The sequence below is a fragment of the Sceloporus occidentalis genome, unplaced genomic scaffold (genome assembly GCF_023333645.1).
Source record: "Sceloporus occidentalis isolate IW3139 unplaced genomic scaffold, rSceOcc1.0.p SCAF_11, whole genome shotgun sequence".
Taxonomy (NCBI): Eukaryota; Metazoa; Chordata; class Lepidosauria; order Squamata; family Phrynosomatidae; genus Sceloporus; species Sceloporus occidentalis.
This window is the reverse complement of record NW_028316991.1, coordinates 6151635-6176630: the sequence shown is the minus strand read 5'-3', so window position 1 is coordinate 6176630 and position 24996 is coordinate 6151635. Positions and strand designations below refer to the sequence as shown.

The 24996-nt window shown below is 33.4% G+C and overlaps 1 protein-coding gene across 3 annotated transcripts; it reads right to left on the bottom strand.

Moving 5' to 3' along the window:
• Positions 1-9370: 9370 nt before the first annotated feature.
• LOC149305486 (hepatocyte nuclear factor 4-gamma) lies at positions 9371-24547 on the bottom strand. 3 transcript variants are annotated; one of them, XM_089477311.1, is made up of 11 exons: positions 24430-24544; positions 21765-21936; positions 20923-21017; positions 16542-16655; positions 14991-15004; positions 14767-14922; positions 13321-13408; positions 12196-12348; positions 11482-11718; positions 10896-11018; positions 9371-9492 (listed from the first exon to the last, which is right to left on the bottom strand). In XM_089477311.1, the coding sequence occupies exons 1-11, from the start codon at positions 24542-24544 to the stop codon at positions 9371-9373; spliced, it is 1389 nt and encodes a 462-aa protein (XP_089333437.1). The 3 variants fall into 3 exon arrangements, with proteins under 3 accessions (XP_089333437.1, XP_089333438.1, XP_089333439.1); XM_089477312.1 differs by lacking the exon at positions 14991-15004 and having other exon boundaries at positions 16549-16655; positions 24430-24547; XM_089477313.1 differs by lacking the exon at positions 14991-15004 and having other exon boundaries at positions 16531-16655; positions 24430-24523.
• Positions 24548-24996: the final 449 nt, after the last annotated feature.

Sequence of the window (24996 nt, the reverse complement as noted above, 5' to 3'; positions counted from 1 at the left end):
TGCAAAAAGTGACATATTTAATAGAGAAAGATTACTCTAAGCTACATCTATTTAATTTGAACTGAATAAATTTTGCTGGTATTTTATGAGATGCCATCTGCAAATTATGTGAAAATTCACGGTGTCACTGAATACTGCGGCATTGAAGAAAGGGCTTTATTAACCATTTTCCTGTGATTTCTGATGACTTTCCTTCTTTCAAAAGATATTTCACGTAAACTGAAAATTCACTTTCTATTGGACTCTTTTAATTTTGATCAGGAATGAAGACAAGAAGATTTTACAGAGAGACAACACGAAACAATAAAAGAGTATCACGTAATGAGACTGTGATATAAAACTGAATTCCTTCTGGATTGGGACTCTGTTAAATCTGATATGTTCTCAGTCTTTCTTGGGAAATGTAGTTGATCCATCAGAGATAAGACTAAAATTATGGGTAAATGTAAGCTTTGAAAAAAAGGAAAAATGTAGGTTTAGGACTTTAATAACTAAGTATATATAAATTTGCTATGTCCAGACAAAGATGAGATATTTTATAAATCTCTATACTACACTCCACACTATAAATTGCTGTGTAACTTTCCGTAACTGGGTATTTGAGGAAATACCACAAAATAAAACATTTTCTCTGCAATATTTAAAACCTTGTTTTTACTCAATGAAAAGATCTTTAGAGAAAATGTAGAAATGTTTGCATATTACCACAATTGTTTTTATCTAAAGACAATATATATCATTAGCAATAATATCTAGAAAAAAAATGTAAAATGTCAAATACAATACTATATATTTCGAGTGACATTTTTAATAGTTGTAATAAAGCTTTTTATGTTAAATTAATTATCAAGCCCGAATAATCACAATCCGGGCAAAAAATCATAATGCAAATCAAAATACAGGAGATAATCTTTTCCAAGATAATTTTATAGCATTGTGATAAATGTCTTAATGCCACATACTGTGTCCTTCTGATTACAAAACACATTATGCTTAATTAAACCAACTTCATTATATTTAAAAAGAGGTTTCATGTTAAATAATGATAGCAAAGGCAATTATGAAACCTTTATATGTCCTTACATTTGCAAGTAATAGTCTCCCTGCATTATCTCACCAGTATTAGAAAAACTACATAAACATAACCGTAAATCATTGAATTTGTAAAAAAAAAATATTTAATCTAATCCCAGACCTATTTTAAAAAGCATAGCCACTTCAAAATAGCATTTTGCTTCTATTTGCATGCAACTGCGCATGGAAAAAATCATATTGTTATATCTCCACCTAGTGGCCTATTAAAAAAAATCCCTTCCACCTAGCTCTATTTTGTACTGGTACCATAGCATAATACAATTATTATTATTATTATTATTATTACAAATATAGTGTATCCAGACATACAGTTTTGAAAGATATAGGCTAGAATTAAGAGGTACACTTTATTAATGGATACTCTGATTGTTTCTTCCATATCTATTGTTTCTTCCATATCTATTGTATTATTATTATTATTATTTATTGTTTTATATAGCGCCATCAAATTCCGTAGATAACGGCATTGATCAGTTCCACCCTCAACCAGGCTAAAGAGGCAAATCATTAAATGATCATAATGCGGGGCTATGTTTGGAGTAAAAAGCTTCACATCCTAGGTGCTAAAAGAAGAGAAATGTTATGATAGGTAGTTTGGCCAAGAATGACTGATATTTTCTCATGAGTTTTTATGTGTAATGCCTGTGTGTAGTGTATAGTACCATAAATGCTTCTGAAATTATGTAATTGTATATAGTAACAGCAAAGCACAATTGGAGGCTTGGTGTGTATGTGTGTGTCCATGCATGCATATGAAACCACAATAAAGTCAATAAAAATTGTTTAGTATTTTCTTTCCAAGAATCAGTTGTAATATGGAATAAAACAAAATATCTTCAAAATAATAGCAAAGGCTTCAGTAATCTATATATAAGCAATATCTTAAAGAAAATTTGATTCTTGTTTTTTTTTTTTTATATTCTACTGTTCCGTGTTTGGTAAATTGTATTTATTAAAGCTTTTTGACAATTCATAAGACTCAGCATGAATCCATGCCATAAATCAAAAACAGAACAAAGATAAAACAGTAAAAGGTAAATAACAAGATCTGGAAAGGTACCTAGCAATCGTGCGCGTAATCCTGTAACTTGGGTGAGCCGTCTGGCCCGTGTGGTCTGTCACAAAGTGTGAGGTTCCGAAGAACCGTAAAAAAAGGGAGAAGGGGTAGAGGCGGAGAGTGGTCGTAGTGAAAGAGAAAGAAATGTATAATACGATCCAATGCTCAATCATTTTAGGAGCTCCCAGCCTCCCTAGAAGACACAAAATCCAACCAAAATGCCCACATGTTAGTGTAAGCCTCTATTTGGCTCTACTGGAAGTCGGGCAGGGCGAAACCTCTCCTGTCCTTTGGGCAAGTCAAGTGGGTATCCTCTCCCCGCAGTACATATAACAATCGATAATATTGGCAGGAGGAATCAGAAATGTCCGATGGGAAACATGAAACCAAACCCCTCGCTATTTTAATCTTACTAAAACAGACATACCCCATATACATATTTTGTTGTGTTCTAGATGGCCATTACCATCCCCTATAAGGTAGTATTTTTAATAATTATGACGTAACAGGATTAGGGGTAGTGAATTGTTATTAGTGCAATATGGATAGACATAACCCTAGGCACCTCTGGAACATGTTATTATGCCAGTAATGTCACAATGACATCACATAGCTCACTTTATTTTTTTATTTATTTTATTATTTTTATTGATTTTTTTTTTTTAATTAAAACTTTGTTTTTTACTTTTTCCACATTATTTCTCACTCTCTTCCTTGTGACCCCCCTGCACAACACTGATCTCCATAGACTTGCATTGAAAATTGCAATATGTATGATCAGCCAGTAAGGGGGAGCGATGACCTCCGATGACCTTCTGGTTGACGTCAGCAGTTGGTATAATGGTCAGATATCCCAATACTTTTGTCCATATAGTGTACATCCATAGGGGACTGAAGAAGTTAACTTAGGCTTAATGTATGACCACCATTGGGTTCAGTCATAGGTACACATCTGTCTACACAGGTGATCACCCCATTTTTATATACCTGGCAAATAAAATTAGACACTTTCTTAGAAAAGATACTTAAATAGCAAGATTTAACTGAAAAGAGCCATGTTATTCAACAGAACAGCCCATAAGCCAGTTCATTATCTGATCTTTGATCTTACTATTGATTTGAAAAGGAAAGTGAATTTCAACAGATCAAGAGAGACAGATCATCGATCATGTGGATAATATGTATATCTCTCCAACTTTGTTTTGCTGAAACATTGTTAACATTAAATGTTGCTGATATCTGCATATGACAAAAAGGTGACCAGGAGATTTTATCTTGTCTACAAAATTAAATTAAATTAAGAGTCAGGGATTGGATGTTCACGATATTCTGTACTTATAGTAAAGGTAGTTAGAAAAATATAGAATAGAAAAATATTTATCTTTCTATCATCTACAGATATTTATTAGACAGTGCAAATGGGGCATTTTTAATTTGAGAACGCATGTTGTCCGTCGCCCACATTCACTTTCACTCACACTCTCACTTTCTCACACTGTCATTCTTGTTCACTCTTTCTATCGTGCTCTCTAAATCTTCTAGACCTTCTCTGCCGACTACTTCCACTACTGCTTCCACCTATACTTCCTGTTCTTCTAACGTTTATCTTCTCTCTTTTATCTTCTCTCCACTATCTTTGTCTGCATCTCCATTGACATATCCTGGCAGAAACTTCCGCCAGGTTATGCTCGCGGAGATGCAGATGAACATAAAAGAAGACGAAAGAGAGAAGATGGAGAATAAGAAGATGCAGAAGAGGCAGCAGAAGCGGAAGTGGTTCTCAGAGAAGCACAGCGTGAGAGAGAGACTGAACGAGAATGAGAGTTTGTGAGAGAGTGTGAATGAAAGGGCCTGCAAGATTTAGATGAAAATTCAGACCTTTTTGCTTTGTTTTTGGAAGCTTTGTGGGGATCTAGTCTAGTTTACATTGATTCATACGAATCGCCGAATTTGCCAAAATTTGGTAAATTTGCCATTTACACAATTCCAAATGCTCATGTCTAATATTTATATAGATTAATTAATAATATTTTTATCACAAACACCCTGTAAGCATGAAATGTGGATATTATGGTACTTTTATGATAATAAAACTTACAGCTGAAAGGTGTTAGTACCAAGAACAATCTGAAACACAGTCTCAGCTAACATAAAAAAGCTATAGATGATAATATTATGCTAAAGGAATTGCAAAGCATCACTAGAATATATAATAGAATGAGGTACGGCAACAGAGTGTAAAAGTCAAAGAGCACTTGGTAAAACCAAGGATACCTGTCAGCAAGCAAGGCAGACAAGCTAGGTTTTAAGTGTCCAACCAGAATAGATCTCTGCCTGTTTATGTAGAGTATACCTTAAGCAGCAGATTACAAAAATACCAGCCAGTTATATAAAAATACAGATAAGCTCTCACACTAAGCAAAAATAAATGAAAACTACATTGACACCCCTTCTGTACAACATCTCTGTCGAGTATCTCTGTCATTGTTGCATGTAGTAGTAATGGCCACATTTCAAGAATTGGTAAATATTGTGCCTTATATATTAAATTTAACTTTTTTTTACAGAAAAACTTGCAAATTCCTAAATTTGATCATATGTAATTGAGCCTAAATCAACGGCCATTTTTTGTATTTGTCTAATTCTACATTCTTTTCTAAGCCTTGACTCTTGTCTTTTCTATGATTCAAATTTATTTACATTGTTTCTGGCTCCAGAATCCAGAAAATTAATAAGCAGATTGTCCACATTTATCAAACTGTGCCATGTTTAATGAAAACACCTAATTTCATTGAAACATCATTTTTTATCACTCATATTGATTTATGTTTATTGGGACTAGAGGTGTATCCTTTATCATTTTTATAGAAGTGTTTGTTTATGAATTGTGCCCCGGCTTTCCGTTGTAGTAAGTTAAGTCAGGTAATTAAGACAACATATACACAAATACTTTTATAATGCATAGTTCAGTGGGTAAAGTGACTTTCTATGTATGACATATGTATGATTTAACTAAACATTCTGCTTATTTACTGGCCATTTTCCATCTACTCCCCACCCTATTTACCCCAGTTTCCGGACCACATTTTTTCCCATTATAGGCTGCTTGGGCTAGCTCTGCCTCTACATTTGGGTAACCTCACCATATCATGAAGCCACTGATCCTGGAAAGGGAGAGCTGCAGTTAGCCCACCCTTGTAATGCATTACGAGGTCTGTGAGTTAAAACTGCAACTCTCCTTCAAACACTCCTGCAAACTCTTGATTAAGTGAATAAATCCCTAGGAGTAAGACACTACCTGTAAAATTGTTCACATCATCCAACAAGAAATGTTTAAAAATAGTTTTGTGGCAAATGTAAAAAGGATAAAAATATTTAAATTATAATACTCATGAGATAATTTTAAGACTTTTTTATTAATGGGATTAATGACCTACAGTATGAAAGTAATAAATATAAAGGGTTCATTTTTAGAAAATTTTATTTCTTTTGGAAGTAGTCATATAGCGACTAGTCTGTGATAATACACATAGGTTTGTGAGATGGCTGTGTCATTACATGTCCAGAACAACCTTCATGAAACAATCAGTGTGTCAGATGTCTCTGAATATAAAGTGATTTAGATTTGTATAAGGTCAGGTATAACTCAAGCATTCACTTACTTTGACAAGTGCTTTCTTTCTAAAATTGAAGTGTAACAATAGTGACAATGGCTGAATCAGCACATGATGCAATGAACATAAAGTGACAGTCTAAATATAAGCCTGGAATCTATCATTGATCTTTTTATACACACACATTATAATTATGTCATTTTGTAATTAAGAGTTTTACAAAAAAAGTACTGTACATATTTTCAATAATATTATATGGAAATCTTGCCAGCGTAATTACTGCTTAGAAGAAGCAAGATATGCAAGGTTGACTCACTATAGTTTGATTACAGAAGGAACAAAATCTAGCTTTATATCTACATAACAATGAAAAAAACAGGTTGTCTACTTATTGATTGGCAGTCAATGTTCAATCTTCGGTACAGATAATTCATAACTCTGTTAAATCTAATCATTAGTCATATATGTAATTTCAATCAATGATGACTCTAGGTATCTCTTTAAATAGAGTTATTACTATCGTTTGATAGTTCATAAAAAGTCCCTAGTTTGTAAGTTGCTTTAAACGAATGAAGATTGAGTTTAACCTTTATTAACATTGAGTTGCTTATATTTAATATATTTCCCCTTGTTTTGAAAAATAGAGCCTTTCCCTCCATTACCAAACCATTTGCTGTGATATATAAAGATTGCCTTAATAGAATGATGATTATTAGGGGCAATGAGACCTATAACGATCATAATTTCCTGTTATCTAATGGCTTATAAGATTTTTTTTCTTGTAATAGTGTGTTTATAGTTTATATTGACTGATCTTTTAAATGGTGCAAAGTAATTATCCACATGGACTTAGTTTATAGAGTTACTGTTAGGTATAGGTGCTATGACATCATGGTTCAGTGATGTCGCATAGTCACTTCCAGTGGCTGCCACAAGCATTGGGCAGTCAGTGTAATTACTGTTGCTGGAAAAAAGGTAGGGTGCATATCTTTTTGTAAATCATATTGTTTTCTGTATGTATGCAATAATGTAAAAAAACAACAGTTTTAATTTTTTACGGATAGTATGTAGACAGTTAAGTTTTATGTGGTCTACACAAGGGACATTATAAAGCTGAGCTTGTTTGAAACATTTACCACACCGGGGATAGGGTTGAGGCACATGGGCCTAGATAGTTCATTTTCCAGTTGGTTAAATGGAAATTGGCTATTTTCCTTCAAATTAAATTTGAAGCTATTATGGTAAAGGTGCAATCACTTGCTGTCATGTTAGTGGACAACTTAGGGTCTTCCCTACCAATAATATTGTTTTCTGAAAAAACGTACTCTCAGTTGATCAGTGCTATAACAAAATTAAAGGTGGAAATCTAACAGAGCCAGTGGTGCCTCCTACAGCATTAGCAGTTGAGTACCCCCATTAAAATGAAAGCACTAGTACTTGATACTGTTTAGGTTGCTAACAGTAGAATCAAGGCCAAAGTTTGGCATTCTTTATCTTGGTATTCTTATTCAATATTTCAACCTAGTGTATATATATATGTCTAATACACATCATACTAGTTAGCATGTTACACCTTTTATTGATATATATATATATATATATATATATATATATATATATATATGTGTGTGTGTTTATAGTATAGTACAGTAGAAGTTGGAAAATGCCAACTAGTATGATGGTCATTGGACTTGTGCATTTGGATTTGTATGAACTTTATTTTTCACAAATATGCAATTAAACGGCATTGTACGAATTTTTAAAAACGGGGAAGGACCACTAACAAAACCAAATTAAAACGAACATCAAACCTTTAAATATTTAATAAAAATGTATTTGTCTATCCATTTTAGTGCCATAACAACTCCTTTTGGCACTGTTTCAGCAGGGAAAGTGGGGATGGGCTGTGTCTAAGAAGCTACAGATGGATACGATTGTGGCATGAAGTGAAGGGGCAGTCTCATTCATTATGGCTTGATTACTTTTTTCTTTACTCTGGTCAATCTGCATTTATAAGGGGAGGGACAAGCAAAGTCATACAAGCTTGCTGACACTATTTTAATTAAGAGCAGCCAGAAAGTGTCTGTTAGTAATAATGTGTTAAACTAAGCTGAGATTGAGTCTCATCTCCCATACTTGATGTAGAGGACGTGTACTACTGGTGCAGAAAATTGACTTTATTGTCCAGTTGGAACTGCAGCACAAAGTAAGGGCAATCAACCTGAAATATCAAAACCATAGTAATTTACATAATATGTGACCTCACATTAGTGTAAACATTAAAGTAGATGCTCTAGTAACTAGGTCATTGGTAAATGAATTATGATCAATGGAAATGAGTTATTACATACTGAGGTACTTTCAAAATCCAAGCACTACCAAAAAACAGCAAGTAAAATATAAGTACACAAAATCATAGAAATGAATTGGCTGATGAGGGGACAGCACAATAAAAATGACTCCAGCTTTCCCCATCACTCTAATTGTCTTAAATCAAAATAAGTAAAATGTTTGATAAATCTCTTAAAAACTCACCTGTCCATTTCAGTGAATGAACCTCACTCACTTTTTTTACATTATTAAAGAAGAGGTCCCATAAAAATATTTTTTTTCTTAGGTAATAAAATACAGTGCTGTATATTTGATACCAGTAATTAAAAAAATAGTTGTTTCCCTTTAAGACTCAACCCAAATCAATCGAATGGCTTAGTTGGCCCTGAATAATGCAGTTGAATCAGTGAGATTTCTTGAAAGTCATCTCACAGAACATAAAACATGTTTACACATGATCAGCTCAGCCATTTTTGGAGTAATACCATCCCAGAACAGTGAAATCAGTATGTTGTGGATCTCCAGCAAACTCCTGCTTTTTAATTAAACCCCACTCTCTTTGTAGATTCTAGCTTGGTAGACAGAACAAAGAAGAGCCTGGCTTCTATAATAATATCCTTAAAATGCAGTCACTGGGCATGTTCCCTTTAAAAGTAAAACTAACAATATAAATCTGACATAATTATAAATCTAATATAATTAGTTTAAATAAATAAAATGTTCAGATGTTTTATTTACTTTCACTAGTTATTGAGACCCACCGTTAGCATACAGTTTTTGCTAAATGTATGGTAATAGGTAATGAACCCGATGCATGCCTAATTCACTAAAAACAGTTTTAATAGTATCAATGATTTTACAGAATACTAACCCCAGGTTATACTTTCTATAACATAACTGATACATTAGACACTTCCATCAATTATAAACATAAACATAAACAAATGTATCAAAAATGAATTATTTTTGCAGAATGTAATATATTAATTATTTACTATATACATTGTGATAGTTGTATGAAATAATTAATATGACAACAATTTGTTAGCTTATTACAGACTACCGAACATATATCAATTCTACAAGCAATAACATTCAAATTAGTGTAAAATAATGCATAAGTAAAAAGTACAATAAGAATGAATATAAAATATTATCAAACTGAAAATGTTGCATGTAGGTAAGATACATTTTGTGAAATATTACATTTTTGGCTTTGTGTATCAGAAAAAAGTCTTCCATGGCAGTTTTCATGTCATCTGTAATCTTTCCCTCACAATGGTTTTTGTTTTAACATGGATTGATGTGTGATGACTGTTGCATGATTTGTTGATACTTTATACTGTTCCTGTCCCGATCCTTGTGGTGGTGAAGGCAGGGGTGTTTCTGGAGTCGCTACAAAGACAATAAAATATGTACACTGTCACATCCGAATGAATTTGAATAAGAGTGATACCAAATCATAATTAGCATAAGCAATATGTAAAAAATAAGTATCATTTGTAAATTGTATTATCATTACTAGAAGAATCCCTGCACAAAGATGGGATGTGTTAATTTGCATAGAAAATGAATGCCTCCATTATAAACAAGTACACTACTACATTAAAATAATAAATACTTTTTTCCCTAATATTTCCTCCTTTTACCATTCTAAAAATATTTAGTGCGACCCCAATATTTCAAAATTTCCTGGACAAACAGGTTTTTTAAAATTCCATCACAATGTCAAAATCTTCTAAATTGTATGACATCATTCAGTTTAAAATGTTAAAATTCACCATATTAGTATAAAAACTTGTTTAATATAGATAATCATTTAATCTTTATACCATGGAAGAGATACGGGTAAATATGTAAGTGGGAGTAGGCTTGCAGATTTGAAAGAATATTTTTTGGTAGATCATATCTTATTCCTGTTATGTGTTTTCCTGTTAATTTAACATTGCAAGCAAACAAACATTTTGTATCAAAATCACTAATTTTGAATAAAATTTCAATGTTAGATGAAACATACCAAGCTAGTAAACTGAACCATGTCACCAAGGTAAATCCAGTACTATCCAGTCTGTATATATTACCTAGATTTGTAGTGTCCAGATTTTATTTCTAGGTGATGATATTATCTCTCGGGAGCTATGTCCTGCCTACAAACCATACTATGCTGATTATTTTTAATTATACAACTTGCTCAATGCGTTCTATATTAACCCTTTGTCGGTTTAATATAATGAGTTCAGATTTTCTGAAGTATCATTCAGCCGTGTGGCAGCACTTCTGAAGAAACCGTGTGGTTTTGTATGCTGTGGTTGGCGTTTCAATTGCCGGGGGTAACATATAATAATTGGAGCTATGCTTTCGAGAGATGAGGGAGGAAAGAGTTAAAATATAAGGTAAGAGAAGAATTATACGAATGGAATATCAGACATAGAACCATGTAAAAGATGGTAATAAATGCAATCTTATCGTTGTTTTATTTGCCAGATTAATAATGAATAATGGCTAAAAATAAAGATAAGTGATATAAAAATAGCAATAATATAATAATTGAAATACAAAACTATATTTTGCCATTTAATAAAGCCTATATTATTATTTATTTATTAGTAATTGTGAAGCATACTGTTTGTTTATCATACTATTGAAATATTCTTTCTGGTTCTTTTCATACTGAAAATAAACATTTCTAAATATCCGCTTTAATCTATATCTTTATTTAAATGCTCAAAGGACAATAAACATAAACAAAACAGTCTGTATCATCATACATAAAGAAAACAAATTTAGGCCAAATTTACCTATTTGTTCAGAATGTAGTGAAGTAGACATGGAACTTATTAATAGAGTCTGACCTAAGAGAGGATCTTGGGCTATGTGAGGATGGGATGGATGATGAATGTGATTAGAGTCATTGGTTGAACCTAAGGGAAAGAAAAACATAAAAAAACAGCATACATCATTTTTAGTAAGTAAAAGTTCATATAATATTAATTTTTAAATTGCCTTTAATCTGTGTTTTATTTTTCTGTTTATTATGTTCATCAGTGCCTAATTGTACCCATCTCGAATCATAAATGCTCTACCATTGCATTGTATAACTAAAATAAACAGTGAATTACATCCAAGCCCCAATGTAACGTCTTTTGTTTTTGTAATAAGTGAAGGTAGTTGATCTAAATGAATAACATCCACCTATTTAAAAAGATACGTTTTATTGACCCTAACAAGTTAGCACCAGGCATGTAATATTATGTTTAAGTCATTGTACCAAGATGAATTAGAATCTAAGAGGGTTAACTTGTTTCACTGGTATTAAAGTCCATTTAACAAACACATTTGTAGTAGCCTTATTATTTTCCCCTCTGGTTCAGTGAAATATCTCACCTCCTAATAACATCTCTTGGAGTAGATTGTCAATCTTAACCATTCCAAACAGCTTCACAAATTGAACTTGTTCAATCATTTGCCAAGTAATACTCTGGAGCGTGGGTAACAGTAAAAGAAGTTCTCCAAACCTTCCTCTAGAATCGTATTGTCTGTCATTAATGTAGTCTTCTAAACTGATCTGTACTTGGTACCTCATGTTTTTTATTTTCATTGGATTACTGAGTCCTTTGGCATCTGGCAAAAAAAATACAAATGGTAAAAATTGAAAATGGTATAATTAATATGGCTTTTCTTTATCCCGGCATCCCGCAGTGAGAACAGTGACTGTAGAGATTGTGGGTGGCAATAGATTTATAAATATACACTTAAAATTAGTTTTTTCTTATTTGAAAATAAACCTGGTATTTATTGTTGTTAGAAAATGAAACATTTCTAATAACCCTTATGGTTATATGCTTCCTAAAAATTATTTCTTAATGTGATCATTTTGCAAAAATGGACGTATAGGGATTTGGCCTAATGACGAAATTAAAGAGAAAATATACTTTTGTGTAATGTATTCTAAAAAATGGAAAAACAAATAAATAGAGGGGTTTGGAGAGTGTTAAAGGAAAAGATGGATGCTGTTTTTTTATACATATTATCTACTGTAAATTTATGCAAAATAAACAGAAATAACAGGTATAAACAAAGGTGACTGAAAGGATTTACCTGGATCAAAAAATACAATGGCCTTTAGACAAGCATATTCATTGTCATCTATTTGGATGTCTTGAAATGGTTGGACTAGTTCATCTAAAATTCTATTGGCCACCCGGCTAATCTCGATTTCAGAGCTGTTACGATGAATTACGTAGTTGTTACCTTGAGAAAAAGAATACGATTTAGAATTGCATATTTGGCAAGTCAGGTTTTCTCTCAGCAATATGTATATTAAATGTAGAAAAAAAATCAATAATAACCAACTATTGAAGAAAATAATAGACACTGTTGGCAAATATGATATTTAATTATTACTGAATTCTATGTTTGTGTCCTCATTGTTATTATAGCCAATAAGATTATAAACAATGTTTTACAACAATTATAGGCTGCATCCTTATTTATAGGAGCATTTATATGTAAACATCTGATTTAATTTTAACAAAAATTATTTTTGTAAATTGTAAATACACATTGTTTGACAATTGCAAAAATACATTTTATGTTACATAGATTTTTTTTGTCATAGAGAATGATTGACAGCCAAAGGTAAGTTAAACTCTAGGTTTTGTTGTTAGAGCACTTGACACGTGGTGCTTTTCCTCTACCAGGCAGCTTGCCTTTCTTAAGTTTAGAATAAAGATTTTTATTTTTATGTAAATTGTCAAGTCCACTTGTTTAACACAATAATATTTATAGACTGAACTGACTCAGTTTTGGGTTATTCTAATCTTTAATTTGTTGACACAGATATATAAGAGCCTGCAGCCAATAATTAATTTTTAGTACACGTTAATGACTACTATTTTTTGTCTGTTGTGTTCACTTAACATATCTGGTTTTTTTTTAATAAGACATTTATCCACTTTTGGTTTTATCATGAATATAAAGGTGCCACTTCAACGCATGTGTGGACATGTTATTTTTAAGCACGTCTATGCTCTATTTGCACCTTGTATCATCCTATGTTGAAAGGGCCTGTGTTGTGTGGAACACAGTTGAGGGATTATACAAAATATTAATTATTTTAAGGGGGCGTTTATTCAGTGATTTTGTTATCTCAAATCAAGTGGTTCTACAGAAAATAAAGAATTTCAGTTAAAATAACTGAAATTCAAATGATTAGAGCCTTACCAAGGAGTAAAATGTCTTTGTAAACCATGGATCGTTTTGTTACCCCAAGGAGAAGATGTTCACCAGCATGTGCCCTCAGTAGTGCAACCTTTTAAAAATGGGGGGAAATAATAACATTATACAGTATGTATTTAATCATTGGTCTTATTTAAACAAAGCTACACGTTTGAGACAAACATAAAGGAAAAATGGTACCTTGAGGTGTAAGTCTGACAAGCAGATAAGATCTAAGATCTAGTTGCTAAAATTCAAATTTAGCAAAAATGGACTACAGTCCAATTTGCACATTGGCTATTGCTAACTGCCATTTGCAGTGACAATATGACATATACTCAATTACAAAAGCTGAGTAAATACAAGTTAAACAAAAAAATTAGCAAGTAAGCAAGAAGTTTCTTCTGAGTGGCAAATGCAAGTCAGAAATTAGTTCCATTTTGGAGTTTTTCATTTTTTTGGTCATTTAACTAAGGGGACAATAACCTTTTCACATAGAGCCAGGTGAAAACATACAGCCAAAGTCATTAAGAACTATCTTCAGCGTAAAGAAGAAGAAGGAGCTCTGGTTATTGTAAGTGATGGCTCACAAAGAGCCCTGATCTCAACTTCATCGAGTCTGTCTGTGATTACATGAAGAGACAGAGAAGTAAGTGAGGCTGCCTAAATCCACAGATGAACTGTGATTAGTTCTCCATGATTGGAAAAACATACCTAAAACACTGTGTGCATGTGTCCATAATTGGGTTCTCTTTCACTAGACACACCCAGGCATTATTACTGCCAGCACTGTTGAGTCCAAACATCAATTAAACAAAACCTGTCTTGCAAAGTGAAGTAAGCTAAAAGGTCTTAAAAAACAGCATATGATTCTTACATTTTTTAAAAATTCAAGAGCAGATGAGAAACAAAGTAATTGATATCTATCAGTCTGGAATGGATTACAAAGCCATCTCTAAGGCTCTGGGACTGCAGCAAACCACAATGAGAGCCATTATTTACAAACGGAGAAAACTTGTGAACCTTCCCAGGAGTGGCCGACGTGCCAAATTTCCTCCTCCGATCAACAACTCATCCAGGAGGTCACAAAAGAACACAAACTAACATGTAAAGAACTGCAGGCTTCTTTTGCATCAGTTAAAGTCAGTGTTCATTTTGTGTTTACTCATGTTGTCCTAGTTTAATATTCAAATTAGTTGGATGATCTGGAACATTTAAATGTGACAAATATCAAAGCAGTGCATGCAAAGGAACAGTTTGTAAATTGCAAGTTACCGAGGTTAAAGTTGGCATCATACATGCAGACCTTTCAGCCAGTTGAGATATGGGTGATGTTTTACACCATGAAATTCATTTAGTTGAAATGTAGGATTAGCAGTGGTTTTGATACAAATAAAAATAAATATATATATATATATATATATATATGTATATAAATATGTATCTGTATACCTGATCATCCAATGGTAACTCACAGAAAGCTGGGATGTATTTAGCCCACTCCACTAGGACCAATAGTTGCTGCTTCATGGATTCACAGACATCAGTAACAGTGGCAATTTTCTTCATGTTTACATCCGTAATTGTTAGAGAACTTGAGGTTGCCACCTAACAATGTTAACAACGTAAAATAAAATTGATACACTGTTTAAAATATCATTGACATAAAACATTACATTTAGCCCACACAGTAAAAAAAATCAGAAGAAATAATGTAAATTAAAAAATCCGTGTTAAGGAATTAACCATTATGTAAATGCCCATCTCCTGGAACCTTTTACATGTAGAATTGTAACATCTTAGCACTGATTTATTTCTCTTCATAGTGTGATTTTACTGTATGCTGATCACAAGTGATCAGGAAGCTAGTCTCTGCAATCTCACATTCTAAATCACACTATGTGTTCAGCTTCAGAGGCATCCTTTATGTGATGAACGTACCAAAAATACCATATTGGAGCTGGTATCGGCCCCTGCTGAGAAAAACTGCAGCATGTTCTATGACTAGGAATAATGAGAAAAGTTCATAGTCCCACGCTTACCTCTTTATGTCACCTATTTCAAGAAATGGGTGCAATTGAAAGTTAGTTTGTGTGATTAGGGATATTAGTGTGTGTTTGGTTATGTTAGTGTGTGGGTCTGGGTATGTATGTCTGGGTACATTAGCCTTTGTGTGTGTGTGTGTGTGTGTGCATCTGGGTATGTTAGTGTATGTGGGTATGTCAATGTGTATGTTTGGGTATGATTGTATGTGTGGGTGTAGATGGGTTAGTGTGTGCGTGTCTGTTTGGATATGTTAGTGTGTGTCTGGGTATGGTAGTGTAAGTGTGTTTTTGTGTCTGGGAATCTGTGTTAGTATGAGTGCCTGTGGGCATGTGTGTTAGTGTAACTGTTGTGAGTGTCTGGGCACATTTGTGAGAGTGCCTGTATGTGTGTGTGTGTTAGTGTTGAATGTCTAGTTGTGTTGTCTCTGGGCTTGTTAATGTGAGTTTCTGGATGACTGTCTGGATGTGCGTCTGAGTGTGTGTGAGTGTGTGCATTTATGTTAGTGTTGGCTGTGTGTGTGTGTATTATTGTGTTCATGTCTAGTTGTATGTTTGTTACTCTGAGTGTCTGAGTTTGCATGAGTGTCTGTGTGCACGTATGTGGTTGTGTTAGTGTGAATGCTAGTTAGTGTCATGCTAGTGTTTGGATATGTGTGTTAATGTGAGTGTGGTGTGCTAATGTATTTTATTGCTAAATCTCTAGTTGTGCTAGTGTTTCAAACATAATAGTGTTCAATTTTAGAAAGCAGTGACTTTCTATATTCCTTTTTTCAGTGCCTTAAAAAGTTTGCAAAGAGCAATCATTTTCAGCTTTAGCAAACTAACATTAACTAAATAAAACATTTTATTTAACAGTTAAACTGTTACGATAAATATATAATGGGATGTACATTAATGAAAGGGTGAGCTACTAACTATGCATAATAACAAATTCCCTTTTTGTAATACACTTAACTGAATAGAGTCCAGTAATTAACCCAGTGATTAAACATGTTAAATTAGGTTGGTATTATTAGCAGAGGTTTAGATCCATACACTCAACTTCAACATTTAACCATTAAACAACGTATTTAGCTTATTTTTAAAAATAATCATATTATTAAAAACAATATTACTTATTTTGTTGTACAAAATGATTACATTTTATTAAGAATTTGATGAAAAGCTTCACACAACAGTTATCGGGTACCTGACGAGAGAGAATTTCTGCCTGTAACAGCGTGTTAATAGAGGGAATACTGCTTCCTTCAAATGTGTTTTTTCTAGTACTTATCCGGTCTCTTTCATTTTGAACAGCTGTAAATAGAATTAGAACCATACTCAAATAACTTAGTTATATATACAAATTTATTAAAGAATACAAATTTTACTTTTACAAAATTAATAGTCACAAAGCTATCCAAATCTATGCAGTTTGCATTATTTAATGCTCTGTAGATCGATGAAGATGTGCACAGCGTTTTAAGTTCATGTACATGAGATAGAGCTACATTGATTGGGAAATTGTAGCCTTTACATGTATCTAAATATAATTGTAATTGTTTTGTTAATATTTAGCATGATAAGTTGTTTAACCCCTTCAGTACCGGGACGTACCTGGTACTTCCTGGTTAACAGTCACCGGTAGACCGGGACGTACCAGGTACGTCTCCTCCAAAAAACGCCCCCACATCACCACAATCGCGGTGATCGTGGGGGTGCTGCTGCTGCTGTCTGCCCAGGACTCCTGGGCAGACAGCACAGCCTGTCTAAGCCCGCCCCCAAGCCCACGATCACTCCCACGGAGTGATTTTGTAGGCAGAAACAGCGATTGCAGAAAAATCTGCAATCGCTGTTTCAGCTGCCACAGGCAGCTTCAGGGAAGGGGGGGGGTATTGAATGGGTCCCCACACAAGTGTGGGGACCTGATCCAACACCCCCCTGCTGCCTGATCGCTCCATGAGAGCGTCAGTGCAGCGTTAACCCCTTCAATGCCCCTTCAATGATCGCGGCATTGAAGGGGTTAATTCCCGTTTTTTAGGGGGTTCTGCTGCTGGTGGTCTGCCTGGAAGCCCAGGCAGACCAGCAACAGCAAAAACGAGCCCCCAGAAGTCCTCCCCTACAATCTCCAGTCTATTGGAGATTGTGTCCCAGCTGCCAGAGGCAGCTTCAGGGACAGGGAGACAGGGTTCTTTGGTCTCCACATGAGTGTGGAGACCAGACCCCCCCACCCCCACCCTTCCTCAGTTAACCCCTACCCCCCTCTTCCTCAATTAACCTCTTCAATGCTGCGATTGTGTATGACCCCCATCGCAGCATTGCAGGGGTTAATATTAGTCCCCACAAGCTTGTGGGGACTAAATATCAATCAATGCTGTGCTTCAATGGAGCATCAGCATTGAAAGAGTTAAAAAAAATAATGTAAAAAATAATAATAATAATTAAAAAATAAATAAATAAATAAATTAAAAAAAATTAATAAAATAATAATAATAATAAAATAAAAAATAACAGCACTGACCTGAAAGTCCAGGGTGCTTCCAGGTCAAATGCTGGGCTGATCAGATCGCCCCTGGCCAATAGGAGTGATCAGATCATTATGGCAGCCCACGGATGACCCTGCTCTACAAAGAGAGAGGGGTCATCTAGGGTAATTATGAAAAAACACAAATTATTAATAAAATGAAAAAATCATAATTATTACCTGATCACTTGTCGGTGACATTTTAAGTCGCTGATTATTGATCGGTCTCCCTGATTGATGTCAGCGGCCTAAACCTGTCACTTACAAGTAATCTGATGAAAAAAAATATTTAAAAAAATGTAAATGTACATGTTCCAGTTTTGCCCTCATAGCTTCCTCAAAAAATACATGAACCATGCATGTGAGGCCTTGTTGGAACCGGGGGGTGTTGGTGAACAAAATGTGGTGCTTTCTTCCACTGTTGCACATATGCTGTGCAAGAAATAAATTTTAACATTGAAATGTATTTGTTAAAAACGCAATAAAATAAATTTTCCGTGAACTTTGGCAGACATCAGTGAAGAAAAGGCTAGCTGAAAACTGTCAAACCTACCCTAGTTGAACACCTTGACTTGTCTACTGTTCATAAATATATACTTTTATGGGGTAATTTACAGCAGGGGGCTTCCAAAATGTCCCAAATGGGATATGGGCCCAGGAAACCAATTTCTGAAAATTCCAAATGTGAAAACGAAAATGCGCATGTTCCAGTTTTGCCCTCATAGCTTCCTCAAAAAATGCATGAACCATGCATGTGAGGCCTTGTTGGAACCGGGGGATGTTGGTGAACACAATTTGGTGTTTTGTTTTGCAGTTGCACATATTCTATACAAAATATAATATAAAATCTAAAGCAACATTGCAACATATGCAAAAAAACCCAAAAAAATATAAAAATACCTCAAAATTTGGCAGCAATTGGCGATAAAATCCCTGTTTGAAAAGTGTCAAAATGACCCTAGTTGTACACCTTGACTTATCTACTGTTCATAAACATATAATTTTGGGGGGGTAATCAGTATCTGTGACAACTATTGCAGTTATTAGACTGCCATGCCAAATTTGAAAAAAATTACATTTCAAAAACGTGATGCATGCCTTGCAATATTTGCCCTATACTGGTCAAAATAGATAAAAATCCTGGCCATGTTGGGTGGTTTCCAAATCAGGACAAGTTAATGAATATATTTGGGATAATTTTTTCCCATTGGTTTAATGTGTGTACAATTTGTATGTATACAAAACTGTAAAAAAAAATGCGTTTTTTCATTTTTTCCCCACTTTTTCCAGTTTTTTTCAAACAAAACAATGTACTACCCAGCTTACTATGGTTTCAAATGAAAGCCCTACTTGTGCTGAAAAAAACAATATATGATTTGTGTGGGTGCACCAATTGATAAGAGAGAAATTACAGTTGAAGAAAGACATGGCAAAAACACAAAAACGGCTCCGGTCCTTTAGCGACACCTTAGTATCAAAATCCCGGTCCTGAAGGGGTTAAGTGCTGTCTTATGGCTTCTCCTCACCCTACTGAACAAAGCCTTCCTGAGCCCATCAACAATACGCAACATAAAAACAAGTGAAAAGATAACGGAATGTGTGAATATAGATTATTAGAACAGGAATTTGAGCACCCATCATCTTCACATAAAGTGGGTTTTGTAAATGTATCAATGCCATTTTATATGTTTATCTAGATTTTGTATGAGGAGTCTTTGCCATTTTGCTTCTCAGATAGTTATTTGCCACCAAATTTAACTAAATGTAAATAACTATTGTACATAAGTAAGTCAGGTTTTGTTCTTCTATCATGAATTTATTTGAATACTAAATAAATGTACAGTTATGACTGTAACCGATACACTAATGTACTAGTGATGATACAGTGACACAAACCATCATTATAGGTGATACAAATGTAATGCAGATGTCTTTACTTATTTGACCACTAGATGGCTAAATTTTCTAATACCAAATTTCTTTATTTTAAGACTGAAAAAAAAAACATTGACAATATCAAATGAAAAAAAAATCTGGTTAAATTACACCATATTCACAGTGCTCATTGTTATATGATACATAAACAAGATTGCATTAGAATTTTCCTTTTCGCTTTCTACAGATGTTATTTAATTAGTGACTATTCTTAAAAGTTTGGTACAGCTGTCTTCTAAATTGTAAACGGGGCCCGCCTTACATCTTGTTTTTATAATTCACATTTTTATTTAATACTTGTTATGTTTACCCATTGTATAGCACTACAGAATACGTTGGTGCTATATAAAACAATAAATAATAATAATTACTTATATTGAGCCCTGCATAACTCACTATAGCAGGTGTATTTTATAACATACCTTTAGCACATATTTTAATTATATCATAATAGTTAATAAAATGTAAAGATTGCTGATTTAAATTTCAGATTATGGAGTAAACAAGGCAGATTATAGCAACAGATGGCAGATATAGCCAAGAACTGTACAATATGGGGAAGTACAATATGGAGAGAGAAGGAAGAGTGTTATTCTATATTTAAAAAGTATACACTGTTTTAGGGTTTATACGGGGTTATCTATAAACAGCTATTCTGTTTTGTTTTATTATATAAAAGATATGGTGCATGATCTCCTAGGATAACATATCATTATCAATGCTCTGATGTATACTTCTTATGTGTAAATAATACATCGGCAGTAAAATCACATTGGTTTTATGGCGATATCTTCATTTTCTAATGTTCTTGTTCTTTATATATTGGAGGATTAAAGGAAAGGACATCTCCAGAAACGCTGCCATTTTGCCCTAACGTAAAGTTCCTCCAAAATGGTTGCGCTTTCTGTGACATCCTCTCCCCAATTGAAATAGAAGTCTTATTTTCACCCAGTAACTAAAGAATGCATGCTTTCATTTGCATGTGGTAAAATGCATTTGAGTACATGCAAAAAAACTGTTCCTTTAATTGTTTTAACACTTTTGTTTTAGAAATGTGAGCAGAAACATATTGCATAAAAAATAACATTCAAAGGTTTAATAACATCCAAAGTATTTATAAGTTACCTTCTTTTTTCATTCCAGCTCTGAAACATTTTTTTAAACGGCAGTATCTGCACTGATTCCGCTTGTCTTTGTCAACAACACATTGTCTGCTAAACCTAATGCATAATGGAAAATAATCATAATATAGCAACATTACAAAATCAGTAATGTACATTTTTATTTGTATTTTTTATTGTATTGAGGTAAAGCAATATACATTAGCAAAGAATGTCTCCCCTTTTCTGTCTTCATCCACCTTCACAAATGCAACACTACATGAGAAATAACTCATAATCATGTACATCTTGAGACATTATGATACAGTTCCCCTTAATAAAGTTCATACTGAGTTTTTAATAGCTATATATTTTATTTGTAAACACAATTACATTCGTATAAAATACAGAGTTTAGGAAAAATAACAGATATAATTTTGTTTGAATGTGAAAAATAATTAAATTGATTGCAAGCTTGTGGTCAGGGCCCCTTTTACCTAAAATATCAGATAATCTTTGTTATATTTGTTATACCCTTTGAATGTACTGTTGTCACTATATAAGTAGAAGATAATAATGGATACGCAGTGTCTTGGTGGCAGGCAATAAGGCCAAGTAGTTAATGAGCATTATTGCAAGGAAGGTCAGGCTATTAAATGAGTATCTAAGGGATCTGTCCTCAAGCCCATTTTCCTTATTTTTATTAGGAATTTTCGAAGAATGAAAAAGGGTGTGGTGATGGTAATTTAACATTGAAATAGAATTGTGTACGATAATGGTACCATAAGATAACATGGTAAAAAAACATCTTATTAGGTTGGCAAAATGTATCTAGAGTCACATATTTCCAATAAATATGTTAAGTACCTGCAAGAATAAACATGACTTTTTCGGATACTACGCCTGAAGAACCCCTTGCATCCATCACAACTTGAAGCACCATAGTGTTTACCAGTAGCTCTGTCTCCACATATGGCACATAGAATGTTGACCCCATTATCAATTGCATTCATTATGACTGTATCTCCTGAGGAGCTATCTGGTAAGAAAAAAACAGAGAAAAAAACATCTTTAGTAATAGTATGTCCTAGAGGTGATAGCCAAAAGTTACCACTGACTGAGAGAACTTGACAGTGGACCAAATGGACTTGTCACTTTATGCACTTTTCAAATTTCATAAACATTTGTGTAATATGTATACATTATAAATATGTGTCTATATTTATACTTTTATAACTTTTCATTGTATTAATTTATCTACCGTACAAAAAATGCAACCAATAGTTATATTTTTATGTTTTTAGAGTAGATTGAGATTAGATATTAAGAAATTATAATGTATTTTCCATTTAAAGAATTTGCTTTATGTGAGAAAACACTCGTTAAAGGTTTTTTTTATAGTTTGTATACTCTTATCCAAATGTTTCTTGACTTTTTTTTTATTTACTATTCCCTATAAAAAAAATTCCTTAAAATTGTTGAGTTAAAATATATTTTATGTAATTGCTTTTACAAAACTATAAAATGAAATATTTTTGTACAATGATAGAAGAAATATATAAAAGTAAGGTAATTATAGGTAATCATTTTATTTGTACATATTCTCCGTACAAATAATGTTTTCAACCTCACTTGCTGAAAAAATGTTCTCTGTTCACACATTTGGGGATCTCCTGTATTTATGTGAGTTTCTGCTCTAGGTCTGGCCCAAAGCCTGAACCCCCAGCTGCCCAGAGTTTGTCTACTGGCTAAGCACAGAGCACCACAGTGTAGATGGTACAAGGTTGTTATCTGGTCTGTTCATCTGGATCATCAAGATGTAGGCCACTGGCTGGGACAATTGCGCAATAACCAAACTGCCTCAGGCATTGCAACACAGGGGCTACTGTTCATGTATCTAAAAGGATTCTAAGAAACTACCATTTGTTGCTGTACATTATGATCTGTTGTAGTGTTATCAAGGAATTATACACAGATAATACTCATTATAGTTGCTTAATGGTCACATAATACCTTATCAATCATAATATACTGGTGAGTAGGAGTGAATCGGCATTCTCCTCGTGTGCAGTACAATAAAAAAGTGACCTAACATTAATCTCTATAGGAGGAGTTGGAGAGAAACTAAACACGGAGGGATTAAAACTACATTCTTTCATCTGCATTTCTAGATGTTAATTAATGGAATTAGTCAGTGTAATCATTTCCAAAAAATATTTGTTTAAAAATGTAGGAAGTACCTAAGTTCAGATGGTGACAAAGCCTACCTTAATAAATATTTGCACAGTTTAAATTCACCTCTTATTTCACCCTCCTAAGGCTGGATTCAGCAGCTTTTTAATGTATTTGTATAATCATGCAAATGCAGAGAGCAGGAAGATAACATTATCAATACTAGAAAAATGCACATACAGGTAAGTTTGCAAGTATCAGGGACAGGATTAATTTTTTATGCACTTTACAATACCTAAAATAGTTTTACCAGGTGAGATATTCAGTAAATAATCAAAATTATCCTTATTAAATCCCCTACAAATTTCAGTGTCCAGGAAACAGAAAACCTATTAGGTAATTGGTAGCCATGGTACACCCTAGAGCCCATAATATCCATGGTATACAAGATCTTAGACAAATGTTTTATATTTAAACTTCAAACCACTTTTGAATGTATTATTATTATCCTACAGCTATGTAGATAACTGAACAAGAATATAAAGTATGAAAGTATAAGAGTATAAAAAAGGTACACAAAGAAAGAAATGAAAGATTTTCTGTTTTAGAAAATACTTTTTGGATTGAAGTATTGTTTCTTAACAGTCGCAAAACAACATAATTTGTTTTAAGTATTAAGTGCAGTCAATGGACTAGAGGCGTAATGTCAGAACATATGCTAAATGGATATATTGCTCATGTTTTGTAAATACTTTTATCATCTAACACAACCTAGAATGCACACTCTAAAATGTAGATAAAAGTTAAAATGTTACACTAAATAAATATTTAATTTATCACATAGCTAACCATTAGCCTCTAATTACATAAATGAGCCAACAATGCTCATTCATCCTTATACAATACCTATCAAATCTTGACAGTTTCTTTACATACTTAAACAAAATGAATCCCCATATTGTGAAATGACTTAAGACACTTTGGATTCATGTCCTTGGCAACCAACAATTCTGATGTATACTATTGAGTGAAGGGATTTCCCAAACATACTTATCTGCCACTGACAAACCCAAAAACCAAGTTAGGTATATCACTGATCAAAAGATAGTACTTCAATCAATGATGATTTCACGATGATAAAGTTCTGGCTTATTTAAATTTATTTAAATAAATTAATAAAGATGGAACCTTTAGACTGCATGTTACTAACTTTAATAAAGACAACATTATTAGTATCACAACATCTAAAATAAAAACATATTAAATGCTTATATGGTTTGATTAAAATAAGGTTTCTTTCAACATGCATAGTATTTGCCTAACCCTAACAGAATTTAATTTAGTAAAAATGACCACTCACCAATGCCATTGAAAAGGAGAGGCATATTGTCGAACTCTAAAGATGTGTAGCTTGGATCTAAAATGTCGCTGTAGTTTGCAATTTCCATATCCATTTCTGAATGAGAAAACTTCATCATTAAATATAAAACTAATGTATCAAACTGCAAATAAAGAACTGCTTCCTTAAGTGCAGTCTGTGACTGAGAAATCTCTGTAGTTAAATCTCAGTCCTAGCAGGAGCTCAGCTGGTTTGTCTGCTTGTTACTTTATGTCCTTACCTTCATTTTTATGGTACTCTGAGGTAAATCTAGTGATAGTCTTGGAATGCTTTGAGAAATATTCTTATCAGAACTTTGTTAATTACTCTGTTTTTGTAAGGAGACACCCTTAAAGGAAACCCTGTAGCCACTGTGGCCAATTTTAGTACATGTATGTAATTAAATATCTAATACAACTATTACTTATCCTTGGAGTAATAATGTTGATTCAATGGACGCATAAAATCTGGGAAATTCCCATTGTTGTATTTTTAATGTTTTCTTATGTTTATTTTAGATAATGTCCAATCGATTAAGACAATTGTACA